Here is an 18,139-nt window from a genome sequence, read left to right on the forward strand (position 1 = left end):
AGAAGATGCTTAAAGAACCCCGGCTTTATTTATTGGGATCGCTTAGGAAGCATGGATGTGGCTTTAGCATGTCCTGTACATGTAACATGATTCACCTCCCATGCCCACGGAACCCTGGTGATGACAGAGTACATCTGTGCTGTTACACAGATGCCAGCCAGAGGCAAAAGGCAGTATAAGGCTTATAGGTCAGGCACTCTTTCCTAAGGACCAGTCCTCCGGTTACACCCTTAGTGTAACCGCAATGCTGGCCTGTACTGAGTGCCTGCTCTCCCGTGGGCTCTGTTTCCAAGATCTTCAGTGCCTCCTCCCTTGCTGTCACATCTCTAGGTGGTGGGTGCCATTATTATTCCTATATGACTAGGAGGAATTAGACAAAGAGAGGTAACCTATCCACGGTAACTGATAGAGCCGGTACAGGAAAGTGGATTGTATGACTTCCAAATGGCCAAAGCATTAGAAAGCTGCAGAGTCCAATCATTCCCAGTGATGATCCCTCTAAAATGCATCATCTCCTCTCCGGTGTACTGCATGCTTTCTGGCCCACTGCCGTACGCTTAGGTGATGGGTTTGTCTTTGCGTCCTTCCCTGTCAGACAGCAGTTTTCACCTCTGCTGTCATGTCTGCTTTTATCAGCTTCAATCTAGGTAGCTTGTTCTGCCTTCTACATTAATTACGCAGATAGCCAAATATTGCCGGGTGTGGTGAGGCATGTCTGTAATCCCACACTAGGAAAGCTGGGGTAGGATTATTTGTTTCTTAATCACTTTTATACTGTTAGTTTCTTTAGTATCTTTCCACTATATTCTTGTGATCTTCTCTGGGGAAAACTCTTTTATGGGTGAGTTGGCTATACCATTTTAATTAGACAACCTGTGCGGCATTGAACATGTCACTGCCTTGATCTGTTCTCATTTCCGTATGTATGTATGCACATGTGTATATGTATATACATATATGTACATATGTGCATGTGTGTGTGTACTATCAAAGACCAGTCAGGTTTGCATCTCTGCCCCTCTGCCTGGCTTTCTGTCTCTCTGTCTGCCAGCCTGTCTCTCTATCTCTGTCTCCCTGCCTCTCTGTCTGTCTGTCTCCCCATCTATGTCTCCCTGTCTCTCTGTCTATCTGCCTCTCTGTTTATCTCTCTGCCTCTCTCTCATAATGCTTTCTTTAATAAAGAAGAGTGTGCGGAGAGATCCCCAAAAAGGAGACTGCAGAATCTTTTAGAAGCAGTCTTAATTTTCCCTAATAAATTGCCCATCCCACCTAAGCATTTTGGCATTAAACTTTCAAAGTAAACTTAGTTCTGTGCTTTTATTTGAAAGCATTTTTTTCATGTAAAAAGTAAATGATGAGAAAAGAATATTACTTGTATAATCATGTCCACATTGCCTACCAGGTCTACTTGTTGCATGTAAATGATTTTATTTATATATGTATATTTATTTATAGACATCAGAAAAGAGGTGAACTTACTAGCAATCCATAAAGTAATATTTCTTTTTTTATCTATTTACCTTTTAATGATTACTCATGAAAAAAAAAATACAGAAAGGAGAAACTGCCAAGAATGAGAGAATCTGGTGCTATCAATCCTTTTGCAGTATTTAAGTCTTGTTGTGTTTCCGTGTTCCCATCATACTATACTATCTTTAACTTAGATTTTATTTTAATACTTTAACACAAGCTTATACAACTGTTGCTAAAAACTCACTATGTAATATTCTGTAATTAAAGATATCCTACAATTTTAATATCTGTTATCATGTTTTTCAACATTAAATTATAAATGTCAACCATCTCACCTGATCACAGGTGCTATAAAACCCAGCCCAAGTAGCTCAGAAGTTAAAATTAAATGTTCACATACAGTGAATCCTCACTGACTTTTTACTGTGCCTCAAACAGTAGACCACAATGGCAGCAAACATATAAGTGAATGAAACAAACAAAATTCTTGTCCTATTGAAACTTCCTCTTACTGAGGAAAGCAATGACAGACGTCTGCTGTAATGTCCTGGAATGATCCATGCTCAGGGAAATAAGACAGAATACTCACATAGTTACTGAGAACGCCCCTAAGCAGAGCATTGTAAGAATCTGTAAGAATCCTGTGAATGCTCTTCAGTGACCAACACTTCCCTAACACACCTTCTCCTCAGGAAAAGTGGGAAGCAAGCTTTGCGTGGGTAGTGATGGCGATCCTTTGCAAGCCTGAGTTTTTCCTGTATCTACAGAGAGAAATGTGACTTTGCTCAGGGACCTGGGAATGACGCTGCTTTGATCCCAGCTTGTCCTGCTTCCTGAGCATATCCCCAGAAGGCTCAACTCATCCATCATAATTGTCCCAAGTGGTCCTTAACTGTCCATATTTTCTCAGAGAGTATTTGAAGGGTATCAAAAAAGATGAAATCAATGCTGTAGTGAAGTAAAATGTGCCTCTGGAAAAGGGAATTTCACATTTGACTGAAAACAGTCCCCATCTATTTAAAATGCCTCCCCGGCCCTGCTCTGTTTGCTCTTTTATATGGATTTGATGGACTGGGTGTTTTTGTTCCATGAGAGCTCACCTAGGCATGGGGACTTTTCAGAATGTGTTTCAGAGTTGAGGAAGACCTATTTGAATATGGCACCTTTCAAAGAAATTGCTGAAATTATTCTAGGAATCCGCTGTCTTCACATGTGCCAGTTCTCTGACGTAACGCGTTGCCCAGTGGTCTTCACACTCAGGCCCCTCCTTGATGCATCTCCGCTCATGCAGCTCTTTCTCCTTTAATTCCCTTTGTAAGGGTTGTGCGCGCTGACAGTCTCGTCTTAGGTAGCTTCCGGATTTTACAGTCTGATGTCTGTCTTGCTCAGTCACACACCTCCTCAGAATTCTAGAATGCTACTCTTTTGGGGTTTTCTCAGTCCTGCACAGCAGGTAGTATGGGTAATTTGTCATCCATTTTGGTTAGGAAGTTGCTACAAATAAATTTTGGTATTAAAAAAAATGGAAATGAATCTACCAGGTCTTTTTCGTAGTCAGACAGTGAGCACTGAGGTTGCATAGATTTCATGGTTTTACTGTCTCCAGGAATTTGTTTAAAAAGATAATATTAGGTTGAGGGTGTGACTCAGGCACAATGCTTGCCTGCCCTGCATAGTTCCCTGGGTTGGTCCCCATGCAACATAAAACCAGGCATGGTGACAAACACCTGAAACCTCAGCACTCAAAAGATGGTGACAGCAGGACCAGAAGAAGTTCAGGGTTACCTTCAGATACACAACAAGTTTGAGGCCACTGTCCCAAACAAAAATATAAGAAAAATGTAAAAAGCCAATACAAATAGAGGGGTGACATGTTATGTCAGAAAGGCAGCAAGTCGAAATAATCTACTAAGTGGTTCTTAATGGAAAGTTGAGTCTTACAGAGACAGACCACAGAGGGAGGCGTACAGACCAGATTCCAGGTCTTCCGGCTTCAAATCACCATTTTCCCACCATAGCACATAATGTCCTTTTCTGTATTCATGAGGGTTAATTTAACAAAATGCTCTCTAGCCCAGCAAATAAGAAATATCAGGTCAAGAGAATGACAGGTTGGTTCAGACAGAAGATGTAGTAGAAGGTTGAACAAGGAGAGGGCAGAGATCAGGAAGAATCCACACATAGGATGCAAACACTGGGCTATGAGAACTTGGAGGTACGGGAGTAGGAACAATACAGAGTAAGGTATGGAAGAGGGAGATGAGCCACAGTGCATAAAGAGGAGCCAGAAGAGAATGAAAAGATAGTGAGGACAAACAGCACGGAGGAGTTCTTCCCAGTGTTGTATGTACTGGGATGTTTACAACTGTGCTTATTTTTTATCATAGCAAAAACACTTCACAAAGCAGAGTGACGACCTTACACAAGTCACTTACCTTCTCTGGGCCTCAGTTTCCCCGTCTACATGATAACCGCTGCAGCAAGGTGAGGCCCTGGAATGGGACTTGGTATACCTCTCCTTTTCACAGACAGCAGAATCCAGGTCCCCACAGGGAAGTGCCTCGTCTGCAGTAAACATCAGCAGCAGAGCTTGGGGCTGAACCCAGGGTAGTGGGCATCAGAGCCAAATCTTGTTTTGCTAGGCTCAGTAATCTATTGAGCAAGAGGCAAAGCTAATGTCTCTCAAGATCCCTTATGTTTTAAAATTCAGACTGTGCTTATGCTATGTCCCCAAACCCAGTTAAGTCAGAAGCTCTCTTCTACATGTTAGGTCTTTTAACAGTTGTTGCTCACTGAGGCTCTCATCTTTGTTTATACAAAGATTGACATGTTGAGGACCTTCACTAGAAATAAAAAACAAGGGCAGACAAATGACTTCTTTGGTCTTTTGGGAATAATAAAGACTTATCTTTGAGTGAAACTCTTTCCATCCCTCAATCTAAACTCTCACTCCAAACTCTAATTCTCTGGAAGAACATCCCCTCTTCACAGGGCAGTTGTTATCTAGACCATTCGTAATGGATGCATTTTGATGACTGGGAAGCCAAACGTTGGTTTCTGCAGCAGGGAGTACTGCAGTGTCTCCTCTCAGGTAGTGGAAAGATAATCAGTCTGTAAAAATACCTCTACATCAGATTTCCCAGGTATCCCATGATTCACCACTTGTAAATAGTAGATCAATTCGATACTATGTCCATCCATTTCATACATATGAAAATGAAAATTTTCAGTAAGAAATTCATCTTATGGTGCATGCTTATAATTTTTAAAAATGTTATGCGTATGAGTGTTTAATGTTATGTGCATGAGCTTGCATGTATGTCTGATACCTGCAGAGGTCAGAAAAGAGAGTTGGATCCCCTGGACCTGGAATTACAGATAGTGAGTCACTCTGTGGGGGTGGAGAATTGAACTGAGATCTTCTAAATTTTAGATTCCTTTAGAATCTAAAAGAACAGCCAGTGATCTTAACCACTAAGCTTACCCACTCCAGCCCTGTGTGCTTGAAATCTTATGCATCAAGAGGCGGAGGCAGGAGGGTTAAGTCTGAGAGCAGCCTGGGCTGTATGGTGAAATCCTGTCTTAATACAACAGCAACAATAATAGAAAAGAAATTACCTAGGTTTGCAGTGTAGTCCAGCATGCATACGGTCCTGGGTTTGATCCCTGGTACAAAAGAAAAATCAACTTAGAAATAAGTTCTTTCCTAAATGTGTTCTTTGCATCTTTGCAAATGTTATTCTCAGTACTCCATTTGCAGTACTCAGCTTATCTCTGTGGCTTCACATTGGATCTTACACACATTGTCCTCATCTTGCTCCTCTCCTTTGCTTTAGATTTAGAATTCCCCCTAAATAACTGCTCCAGAAACTCTGAAAGTTACCTAATTAGTGATTACACTTTGCAAATGAAAAAGAGCATTTCCCAGCTAGTTGACTCAGTCAGTTAGAGCAGGAGGCTAATAAGTAGGCCACAGCTGCAGGTCTGAGCTGGGCAGGGGCATGGTGGTGGTGGTTAGCTAGAGCATAGGCATTTCACAAAGGGACAGGTATAGCTATGGTCCCAAGAAAGAAGAGGGTGAGGGATGCAGATGTCTCCATACAGTACTCCAGAAGGAAAACCCTGCTGCTTAGGGACACCGCACTGAGAGAGCAGCTCCTTGTAAACAAAAGAGGAAGAAGAAATGGAGGCTGGGGACACCAACAAATGAGACTAGACAGGTTTGTGGAGATTAAGGAAGAACAGAAGGAGGCAGCACCTGAAGCACGCGTGACCTTTAATCAGAGCTCTCATTCCTGGCAGGCTGTGGAGCCTCCATGTCTTCACCTGCTCAATGCAGCTCACAATGCTGATACACTGCTTTAATTTGGGAAGCCTTTCTCTTGAGAGGCATGGCTTTTCTTGCTCTAAGTCTGAAGTGCTCCCGTGTGTGGCATTCTCCGTGACAGATGTACTACAACTATGCTTTAGCTGACTGCAAACCCACAGCTGCCTGGCACCTGAGTGGTCTGTTTGATGTCCAGGAGCATGTTTCCTTAGACAGCAGGCATCTCATCCAAGAAGGTAAAAAAGTGTGATCCTTTTGTTCTAAAACAACCCCTGTTAAAATCTACAACTCCAGGTCATCCAAGGTGATTCTGTCAGAAGGTCTAGTCCATGTTTGTTGATGCACATAGATTTCCCTAGGCCCAGCCTGTGGAGAGGCATTGTTTGAGAGAGATGAGGGAGGCCTTTCCCTTCTGAACCCCTGGCTCAGACTGTTCTGTGTCATTCTTCACTCACTATTCTCTGTAAGAATAAGGGATTTTGAAAATATCTGAACATCTTTAAGGGAACAGAGTTCTTTGGCAAATCACCTATCCATAGCCTTTGCTTCTTACAGAAATCTGAGTCTTTGTGACTGCATCAAACATGTGACTAGCAAAACCAGCCAGCTCCACACATGGCCATCTGTGGCCATTCCGCGTGTCTGTTCTCACTGATGGAGCCCCGCCAGTCTTCTGTGAATGCTAACCTTCCACCTTCAGAACCCAGCCTTGCAGGAAGGCAGAAGTGTAGCCTGGGCTCTTGGGGAGTGTGTGCCACCTCCTTGTCAAAGTCTCTCTTGCCCATTCAAAAAGAAGAAATTGACACCCACCTGCAAAACAATTTACATTCTTTTGATGTTTGTCTTGATTAGATCAGAAAGAGATAATCTCGGCAAGAAGACTTTCCGGGGCTCGGATTGGATGCCTTATCACAGTTGTTCCGTTAAAAGTATGCAAAAGCTCATTGCTGTCTGGTGTTGGTGTCTGAAAGCTAAAGGAGTGTTCCCACCTTGACTTAGTACTTAGTGTTCTCATCTGAGATGAAAGTCTATGATTCTCCTTAGAACCTGAGAAAGGAATTTGATGGTTTCTATTTCACTGTCTGTGTTTGGTTACTGTGTCTTCAGTATAACTATATATACTTATAAATACTTACAAATATATATACTTATAAATATATTCATACTAAAGATACACATAAATATGGTCTTCTTTTTTTCTCTTAGACTCTAAGATTTAAAGGTTTTCTGCCTTGTACTTATTGATTATTCAGTTAACAGTTACTTGAGACAAAGCACGCTAGCTAATCTGGCAGTGCTGTGGCACAGTAGTTACTGATAAAGTTACCATTTTTTTTTTTTCCCTTTGGATTTTAGGAAAGGTCTTAAAATTGCAGAGAATAATATAACACATAGGTGTCTTCAATGGATATGTTGAAGAGCACTGACTCTTTAAATCCCTGAGTAAGCAGAAAGAGTCATCATTCTTCGTGTGGGTGAAGACTCTCCTCCTCACTGAGGAGAGTCCAGGGTGGAAGCATTCGCACCTTCTTTTTCCCTCCCTGCCTAGTTTCCTAGGCCAGCAGGAACTTTTGAATCTTGGTGCAGAATATCTGTTTTCCTCATGCAACAAATGCAACAAGTAATTGAAATGCAGTGGGTGTTTTGTTTTTGTTTTATTTTTTGTTCTGGTTTGGTTTTTTTTTTAAGTTTTTAAAAAATTTTTATTAATTACATTTTATCCACCCAGCATCTCCCCATAAGCCCCTCCCTCCTCCCGTCCCAGTCCCACCCTCCCTCCTCCTCTCACGCATGCCCCTCCCCAAGTCCACCAATAGGGAAGGCCCTCCTCCCCCTTCCCTCCTATCCCAGTCCACCAGATCACATCAGGAGTGGCTGTATTGTCATCCTCCGTGGTGGCCGTGGCCCGGTAAGGCTGCCCTCCCTTCAGGGGGAGGTGATCAAAGAGCAGGCCAACCAGACTATGCCAGAGGCAGCCCCTCCTCCCATCACCAGGTAACCCATTTAGACACTAAACTGCCATGGACCACATCTGCGCAGGGGCCCTAGGCCATCTCCATGCCTGGTACTTGGTTGGGGTATGAGTCTCTGGAAAGATCCCTGTGTTCAAATTTTCTGGTTCTGTTGCTCTCCTTGTGGGGTTCCCGGACTCTCCAGATCCTACTATTTCCCACTTCTTACGTAAGATTTCATGCACTCCGCCCAACCATCGGCCATAAGTCTCAGCGTCCGCCCGGACAGTCCGCAGGGCAGAGCCCCCCAGAGGCCCTACCCGGCAGGCCCCTAGGTTGTTTCCTGCCTTCTTCTTCTTCTGATGTCCATCCTCTTTGCCCTTCCGGATGCGGATTGAGCATTCTAGTCAGAGTCCTCCCTCTAGATCAGTTTTTCTATATGTATAGATTTTAGTAGGTTTATCCTGTATTATATGTCTATATGAGTGAGTATATACCGTGTGTGTCCTTCTGCTTCTGGGACAGCTCACTCAGGATGATCCTTTCCAGGTCCCACCATTTACCTGCAAATTTCATGATTTCCTCGTTTTTCATTGCTGAGTAATACTCCATTGTGTAGATGTACTATAATTTCTGCATCCATTCTTCAGTTGAGGGGCATCTGAGCTGTTTCCAACTTCTGGCTATTACAAATAAGGCTGCTACAAACATGGTTGAGCAAATGTCCTTATTGTGTACTTGAGCCTCTTTTGGATATATGCCTAGGAGTGGTTTGTTTTTTTTATTGGCAAAATTTCCTGTTTAGTGCTAAAACTTGAACCTTGGGCCTTTGGCAAGCACTACCAGGAAATCTATCTTCAGCCCTTTTTCATGTTTTGTTTTGAGAGAGGGTCTCTCTCTGCCACCAGACCCAGATTTGTTTTTTTTTTTAAAGTGAGAATGATATTATGTTTCCTAGTGTTATCCAGATCTCTTCTGATTTGATTTAGCTTATAATTCATGGTGTTTTTTAAAAATTATACTTTATTTACTTTGTATCCCCTCTCTAATTCCCTCCCTCCTCCCCTCCCAATCCCTCCCTACCTCCCCCTGCTCCACCCACTCCCCTCCCTAAGTCCACTGGCAGGGGAGGGTTTCTTTTTCTTCCTTCTGATCCTAGTCTGTTAGATCTCATTAGAAGTGGCTGCATTGTCTTCCTCTGTGGCCTGGTAAGGCTGCTCCCCCTCAGGGGGAGGTGATCAAAGAGCAGGCCAATCAGTTCATGTCAGGAGCAGTCCCTGTTCCTGTTACTATGGAACCCACTTGGACACTGAACTGTGCAGGGGCTACACCTGTGCAAGGGTTCTAGGTTATCTCCATGCATGGTACTTCGTTGGAGTATGAGTTTCAGGAAAGACCCCTGTGCTCAAACTTTTTGGTTCTGTTGCTCTCCTTGTGGACCTCCTGTCCTCTCCAGATCTTACTATTATTTTTCACTTCTTTCATAAAATTCCCTGCATTCTGCCCAAAGTTTGGCCATAAGTCTCAACATCTGCTTTGATAGTCTGCAGGGCAGAGCCTTTCAGAGGCCCTCTGTAGGAGGCTCCTAACTTGTTTCCTGTTATCTTCTTCTTCTGGTGTCCACCCTCTTTGCCTTTCGAAGTGGGGACTGAGCATTTTAGCCAGAGTCCTCCCTCTTGATTAGTTTCTTTAGGTGTACAGATTTTAGTAGGTTTATCCTATATTATATGTCTATATGAGTGAGTATATACCATGTGTGTCTTTCTGCTTTTGGGATAGCTCACTCAGGATGATCCTTTCCAGATCCCACTATTTATCTGCAAATTTCATGATTTCCTTGTTTTTCATTGCTGAGTAATATTCCATTGTGTAGATGTACCACAATTTCTGTATCCATTCTTCAGTTGAGGGGCATCTGGGTTCCTTCCAGCTTCTGGCTATTAAAAATAAAGCTGCTACAAACATGGTTGAGCAAGTGTCCTTATTGTGTACTTGAGCCTCTTTTGGATATATGCCTAGGAGTGGTATAGCTGGATCTTGAGAAAGTGCTATTCCTTGTTGTCTGAGAAAGCGCCAGATTGCTTTCCAGAGTGGTTGTACAAGTTTACATTCCCACCAGCAGTGGAGGAAGGTTCCCCTTTCTCCACAACCTCTCCAGCATGTGTTGTCACTTGAGGTTTTGATCTTGGCTGTTCTGTTGTTTTTAATATAGAAAAATACTTTAAAAAAATATCACCCACCATCCCACCTCTAAACATTTACACATAAAATAGTATAATTTCTCTATTTTTAGGGTTGATGACAAGTTAAAAACAATCAGCAACATAGTTTTCTGAGACTATGGGTATATAGAAAGATAGAATATTATTATTATATATAGCAATTATATATTACATATAATGATAAAGATATATTTGATACAGGATCTCTCACCTAAGTTGTGCATGCTGTGTTTGAAGTCATTCTGTAGCTTATATGTATTATTACATATAATAATAAGGATATATATATATAATATGGTATATGTATATATGATACATGTGATATATGCATATATTTATTACCTATATTTAAATTTATAAAATGGCTCAAGGAAATAGATCATTATATATTATAAACAGATGGTATATATCATCAAATATATTATATATAATATATAAAGATATACATCTTTATTATATATGTAGAAATACTTTTATAATAGCTTAATAGCTTCTTATGACCTCTAAGATATCCCCCAGTAATGAGTTTTAATGGTATTACTTTGACATCCTGATGTACATATGTAAAGTCAATCCTAGCAGCCATTCCTTCCCATCGCTGATTGGTAATTGATGCAGTGTTAGTATGTGTGTGTTGATCACACTTTTACAGAGATCATGAGATACTTCACCTCTGGCAAACTTTCTTTCCCCAGGTCATAAAAATTGCTACACCGACTAAGAGTATAAGATCATCGTGGGATTATGACTTTTTTATTTATGATGGCACCATAGACAAGGCAGCCCCAGACTTCCTATCATTCCAGGCACACTGTAGCTTAGCCTGGGGAAGTATTGTTTCTATCCTGCAACAAATTGAGAAGTTTCTCAAGGACTATGCAATACCAGAAGCCAAAGTAAAAGGAAAGAATTTGGTGTCTCTGCTTCCAGAATTTGAGCTGAAGAATAAACTTAGCAGAAGTGATATTCTGTTAGTGTTGGAGAACCCACATCACATACAAAACCTGATAAACCTTCCAGGACAGAAGTTTAAGGGCCCAGATGGAAGGGCAGCGGCTGCCATCAAGATCCAAGCCATATGGAAATGTTTTAGGGCCAAAAAATCCTTCATTTCTTATCGCCGGAAGAAGTGGGCCTCAGGTGTGATCGCCCTTGCGTGGCTTTTACATTGCCACAAGGCAAGAATAAGGAAGATCCTAAAGGAATCTCGCCAGAGACACCTGGACAATTTCCGCATCCGCGCCAAGGTGCAGCAGGCTGCCGGCCGTTAAGGCAGACCTCTTGTTCTAAGCTGTTCTTGCTTGAGCAGCTGCAATAACTTGTCTCTTTGTCTTTCTTTTCCTCCCAGCTACCCTCCCACCCGGTACCCTGCATCTATGACTCTCCTCAGAACATATGTACAAACTCTGTTCATGCAGCATGTTTTAGCCTCAACCTGGAGGCTGGCCCATGTGCCTGGGGTCTATCACACTTTTCCTGTAAAAGGAAAAGTTCTTTGTTTTCAATATGGAAGTATGTTGGACAGTCAATGTTTTAACTGCTTTACCTTTTCTACACACACAAACACACACACACACACACACACACACCTTCTGACACTTTAATTTGGGAGGAAAAAAATCCTCACTTGTCTACATTGCTGTCACCACTTTGTCAGAAAGTATTTAAGTTTGCAGACAGCCTTTTAATTAGTGCTCACAATTTCATTTATGTTTGCTTTCTCTTTTTTTCATTCATATTCTGTTAATTAAGTGAGCTGCCTCTAATCTTCCCCTGCCAGTAGCATCATGTAGCCACCTAATTAAATTAATTGGGGAAGATGTTTTAAGTATGTAATTAAATCAATTAATATAATTTATGCCTGGCTTAACTGTACAGTGGAAAAACAGCTGAAGTTTGACTAGATGAATCCACTACAGCTTCCTGTCACTGATCAATGCTCTTCTTGCTTTTCAGCATCTGGCAGCCAACTGGAGTCGCATCAGGACCTCCAGGAGGACCATTATCCATATCCCGTCATTAGGTATAACACTTCTGCCTGCAAATCTATCAGCAACCTCTATTACCCACCGCATTATGGCTCCTTGATTGAGTTCAAGGAAGGCCCCTTGTTTTATTCAAATTGGTCTCGGCAGGAAAATGTTCTCGACATGATGAGAGTAATAACACAGGGCCCTCGCTCGAAACGGCGTTTAATTTGGGGATTAAGCAAATAAAGTCATTATGTGGGGGCTGCTATTCAGTGGAGAGGTGATTTGCTGTAATTCGCTTTCATCTGTATGAAATGAACTAAAAAGTTGTATTTTTCCCCCTGAAATAACAGATAATGTTTTCGATCTTCTTTAATGATAGACGAACACAGGCTTATGTGTACTGTGGCTGCTACGCCAATAAGCTAGGATATTGCTTGTACACTGTTTTTAATCAAATGTGCAGTCAAAATGATAAGCTACATTCTCTGAAATTATTTAGTTCTAATTGCGAGCAGATGGGATGTTTTATTTGCACCTAGGGCGCCTGAGCAAAAGGAAATGCTGTGTGAACAAGAATAATTAAGAAGTTGAATAGTGTTTTTTGCGCTTAAATAATCTGCAGTTTCATGTTAATTAGCACTAATGTAATTATTTAATTACATTTATGAATTGGGGAACTTAAAAGCTGTTGTCTGAAACGCAATGGTAAAATAGGTATGCCAAAATGACATGGGGAAATTCACAAATCTGTGCTGGAAGTTTGTTCCAGACATGAATTGCTGTCGGTGTTTGCATTTGCTGGCCGCTTGCTCACTCTGCTTCATTTTGTCTCTGCCTGGGGTTTTAAATTTCTTGAATGAGGCTGGATTTTTTTATGCTGATTTAGTAGAGTTTTGAAAAATAGCAAAATAAAAATAGCTGGATTTCAACATTACCTGTTAGTGCTTTGTTAAGGCCTTCTAAGCAGAGCGATAAAGCCGGTCACCTACTGTATTAAAACCCTAGGCTACAACTTGTGCTCAAGTGTGCAAATTCCTGTTTGTATACTGGTGTGTGGTGAAGAAACATCACATCTAAATAGTAATATGAAAGAAAAAATTACAATTACTATATAATTGAAACTAAGGTTTTTTTTTAATTAGTAAAATTAGTAGTAAAAAGGAAACAAACTTTCCTAGATTATAGTGAGTGCTTGGACCTGCAGACTTGTGGGAAATCAGTGAGGAAATGTTGGCACTGCACAGAGCCTTGGGTTTTGCTCTTCTGTGCTTATAACTGAGTGCAGACAGATCTGAATTCCATCTTAACTCATGCTTTGGTTTTAGTGAGACTACTTTTGCTCACAAAATCTGCTCACACACACAGAAATTTCACTTGTAATAGATTACAACCCAAGAGGTTAATTGAAGACCCAGTTAACTGACTTGGGGCCTTAGAATAAGGTGTGAGGGCTTTTGCTTCTGTGACTAATTGTAGACTTGGCCTGTGAGTGTGCAGGGATCTTGTGCTTCCTCTACTGTGTCCCGAGCTAGACTCTGACAGTGCTGATGAGCACCAAGTCTTTCCCTACCGAAAGATGTTCGCGAGCAGGTCACTGCATTACCATTCCACAGGCTTCTCTCTCCTACAAGCCACCTTTGACCCACCCCAAACACAAAAACAAAAACTGCTCCTAGGCCATCCTCTCTGCAGAGATGGCTCATGCAACGGAATCTCCAAAGAAGTAAGAAGTGAACCCGCATCATAGCATAAGCAGGGCAGTACCAGAAATTTCCATTAAGTTTTAGACCATCTCAAGGGAGCTTGACGAATGTAAACTAAGGGGAAGAATGACCTGATCATAGCATTGACTTACAAAGCATGATTTTAAATTTATCATTAAAACTGTTTCGTTCATATTGTGCATATATAGTGTAGATAAACACATAATCAGGATGAGGTCTTCATTGTGGTTTTTGTTTGCAAACAACAAAATAACAATTTTCAAGGAAAATTGCTAATTGTGTGTTTTCAAGATACAAGGGCAAGCTCAGGATTGCTCCCCGTGAAGTGTGCACAGAGGCCTGCCGCGCCCCCACCTCACGGAGGGCTTGTTTCCACAGACCCTGCTCCAGGTACCCTGAAATGACTGTGGCCACCTCCCCACTCCTCAGGAAGAATGCTTAAATCGTGTAAATGCTTTCTCAAGAATGTGAGGCACCTTTTCCTTGTTTACCACTTTCAGACAGATACAACATGGCTTCTTTGTCTCATAGGCCAGATACTCATTGCAACAGTTCACAAGAAATGGAAGTGAAATTCCTCTAAGTGCATAGAAAAAAAAACAAATCAAAACAAAAAAAAAAAAATAAACCAGCCCATCCTAGTCAATACATAACTTCACTTCCAGAGTGCAGGTGAATTCACTCCACTAGTCAGAACCAGTAGGTCAGCTCGCCAGGCATGCTCTTCCAGCACTTCATAGACCGTCCTGTCTGTCTCTTGCATCTGTAGCAGGAGCACTGGAATAATTACACCATGCTCACAGCCAGTTGGGGCTGTACTCACTTATTTGACCTTATGGTGAAACAGCAAAAGGTATAGACTATATAGTACCATCGGAGACACTTGGCTCTTTGCTCTGGTTTTGCATGTACAGCAATAATTGCATTCTTCAAATACAGAAAAGATGGCCTGTTGACAGCATTTTTGCTGCAAAATACTAATACGTGTTTTTATTTCTATGGTTTGAAAAGAGTAATATTATGACATTACGTACTGCACCTGAAAAGAGGAGTTAGAAATTTGATTGACTGTATTTCAGGTAGTATTCCTAGAAGTGACAAATATTTGTAGCTATTTTTAACCTATAGGGAAGGTAGAACGCAACTAACTAATTGTCCACAGAAACTGATTGGCCTTGTAATTTCACAAGATAAAAATGTAGGCTGATCTCTTAATTGGATATTGCATATTTTCATCATTTTTATTAATGAAATATAATTACAACAGAATAATCTGCTATGGTTCATAGCAGAAATAATAATAATAAAAAAAAACAGGGTCTATTTTAAGCATAATCTATCAGTCAAAGAAGAAAGAACCGCAACAAAGAATCCTGATTTCCCTAGGAAAAAAAAAGAGGTCTAAATAAAACCTGCCAACTAATTCTGGTTGCAGTTTCTACAGTCAGGTTGTTTCTCTACTTTTAATGTATCCCTTGCACCTCTTTGTGCAGCACATCAATTGATGCTATTCTTTTTTTTTTTTTTTTTTCAATGCAGTTTATTCAGGAACCTTGAACAATCATCTGACCCTGGGGAAAGCCAGCCCACAGCTTAAATAGCCTCTGGGTAGCCAACCCCAGTGTGCCATGTGGGCAATGCAGATAGGTCCACATACATGGAAGCAAGCCAGATCCTCAGCCTTAGCCAAATGTGGAATTGTTCATGACAGAGAGCACTCACCATCGGGAAGGTGGAAGGCGGAAACCAGCTCCATCTTTAAGGCATAGCATTCTGCAGCTCTCTACAGTTCCCCCTTTTTGTTTTAGACGCATCAGGCAAGAGTAGAGGTCTGATCTCTGATATTAGAAATAAATTGGGACTTTGTACTGATGTTCATGTAGGTGTCATCCACCCAAAGAGCATCCGACCCGTCCGATACCTTTTTCTCAGAGGCGGGACCTGGGGCATCAACCCGCATGCAATCAGACATGCTCTTCTCTGGGTTGAAAGCGGCTGACCCTGAGTGCAGTGCTTAGCCCGCATCCTGAGTGTAACATTTTAGCTTTTTATGGTAGCCAACCATACTTGGGGAGACTGTCCTGCTTCAATGGCTGTAAAGGCCTGAATGGTCATGGCTGCATTACGCTGTTGTGAGACTCTAATCTTGCATATATACCACAGGCAAACCAAGGAGACCAACACCAGAAGGCCTGCTAACGCTCCCATGCCCGCCCATTCCTTCAGATGATTCATGGCTGCAGCAATCCATGATGATAATCCTGTGGCTAGTCCTGCGTCCACTCTGGTAGAATTTACTGTGACAATGGCCACTCTCAGCTGCTCCATCGTAGTATCGAATTCTCCAGTCCAATTACCTAAAATATAGCTCGACAATTGTTTAGACAGATTTGCAGCACAGGAAAAATTCTCATGTTATATGCTAGTGACTCAAAGTCCAGCATATTTTCATTGACAACCAAGTTGAGCAATTTGCCATAGGGTATCAATTTGCTCCTGCACGAGGTCAATCCTCTGATTGAACACCATCAAGCTTCCTTTTAGTTGAGCATTAATTCCTTTTTGTACAACTAAGGCATGAGCTACATTGGCTAAATGATTATTCAGGGTCTGAGCAGTCTGCCCAGTATGACTCATGGCTAATGCCGCGGTGGTAGCTCCAACAGCCGCCAATGAGATGGCAGTAACAATGGTGGCTGTAGTTCCAAGATCCCTTTTCTGTCTGAAGAGAGTCATAGCGTGAGGGGCATCAACGGGCACAGGCTATTCTTAAATTCAGGTGTTTTTTTTTTTTTAATTTTTCTAAATTTGGTGGCATTTTAAACATATATTGACATTAGGCGGGATATTCCAAGTACTGAGCTCAGAGGTTTCAGCTGAAATCGGGGGCCACTGTGAGTTCCTCCTTTTCTCTTCTTTTAGATTGCAAATAGAAGACACGCTGAAGCCGCTTTGTTTTCTCCTCTTCTCCATGTAATACTTTATCTCATTGCCAGCTAGCCACCTGATTTAATGGCTAAAAATAATGTACATGGTTTTATTTTTTTCCTCTGGGCATTAGTTCAGCAAACTATCTTTGGTGTTAACACAACCAGGGGGCTCCAAAATACTCCATTCCATAGAAATTGTGAATACTGATTTTGTCAAGTTCATGGACAGCATTCTTTAGCTGTCCTGCACTATTGCAAAAGCCTAAAGGAAAAGATAGGAAGACTTTGGTGTGCAGAAGACCATAGGATACTCCAAAGGCTGATGGGAAGGTTGCTTCCTAACTGCAGTTGCTTTATTTCCCAATCCAGGAGTTGGGGCGGGCGGAGTCCCCTGTGCGAAAGGCAGGTGTACTACTCCTCCCACGGGCGCAGACGGAAGGTCAGTCTGCACGGTGCCTCTAAGCACACTGGCGCCTTTCTACTCTCATTTTTTAGTTACCAACTCAAAGATTCGATGGATTTTGTTCCTTATACTTTGAGACAGGAAGTTGAAACTTTCCACCTAGTCTTTGCTGGCGTCAACATATGTTTTGCCAGGCAGTGTGGCATCCGTAGAGGTGCCATACTGGAGCCTCAGGTCAGAAGGAAGCACAGACCTCCTCAGTGGCCTTTCCTAGAGATAGCCAGGTCTTTACAATAAGACAAAGAGCATGAAGCATTTACTTTCTTTTCAGCACAAACTCAAATTTAAAACATTTATATTCTTCTATGTTGCGGTCAAACAAGTGATGCAGGTCAGCACTCACCCACAGATTTGATCAGAGTTGGCCAAAGGACTCCATAATATGAGGATAAAAGCTGGTCTTGAGCTGCACAAAACTGAACCAGAATACATAGGAATAGCACTGAAGTGGGTTCCAAGTGGCACCAGCTCACAGAAATGTCATTAAATGGACTGATATTAGGATAGGCTTTAAAATAAATGTAGTATACTGCATAAAGATCTATTCTTTGTAATCCTTCACTATTGCCTTTAAAACATTGAAGTCTGATCAGTGGTTCTCAGACATTTTTGCTTCAGGACCCCTTTATAGTTAAAGTGATACTTGAAGACCCTAAATAACTTAAGTGAGTTCTGTCTGTCATCATTTGTTGTATTTATTGTAATACCAGCATTGAGAATGGGGAGGCAGGAGGATTGAGAATTTGAAATCAGACTGGGTTTCATAGCAAGATTCTGTCTGTCTGGGAAAGGGGGAGACAGAAAAGAAGAAGGGAAGAAGGGAAGAAGGCAATTAAAACTGAGAAATTAAGAAGTGAACTAATAAACCCATTACTAGTGTTGACATTTATAGAAACAATAACCACTTTTTCAAAAAAAAGCATGTTTAGTTTGTTAAGTCTGCAAATCCCTGATAGAATATGGAATGATTCTCGTTTCTGTATGCAGCCTACTACTTGTGTTGTTTAGGTTGAAACATAGAAAATCCAACCCTTTAGAGGTTAAATATCTGCAAAGGAGAAGAATGTCTTACAGT

The 18,139-nt window shown here is 41.6% G+C and overlaps 1 protein-coding gene and 1 long non-coding RNA gene across 2 annotated transcripts in view; one reads left to right on the forward strand and one right to left on the reverse strand.

The window, feature by feature from the left end:
• Positions 1-18,139, forward strand: part of Iqch (IQ motif containing H) — a 141,078-nt gene that overhangs the window by 21,023 nt on the left and 101,916 nt on the right. The window contains exons 5-6 of the mRNA XM_060384935.1: positions 10,670-11,221; positions 11,931-11,997. Coding sequence (XP_060240918.1) covers positions 10,670-11,221; positions 11,931-11,997 — 619 coding nt within the window. The remainder of the gene's footprint in view (positions 1-10,669; positions 11,222-11,930; positions 11,998-18,139) is intronic.
• LOC132654610 (uncharacterized) overlaps positions 16,016-18,139 on the reverse strand; it is a 39,143-nt gene continuing 37,019 nt past the window's right edge. Inside the window, exon 3 of the long non-coding RNA XR_009592257.1 lies at positions 16,016-17,846. This is a non-coding gene — a long non-coding RNA (uncharacterized LOC132654610). The remainder of the gene's footprint in view (positions 17,847-18,139) is intronic.

The sequence above is a fragment of the Meriones unguiculatus genome, chromosome 6 (genome assembly GCF_030254825.1).
Source record: "Meriones unguiculatus strain TT.TT164.6M chromosome 6, Bangor_MerUng_6.1, whole genome shotgun sequence".
Taxonomy (NCBI): Eukaryota; Metazoa; Chordata; class Mammalia; order Rodentia; family Muridae; genus Meriones; species Meriones unguiculatus.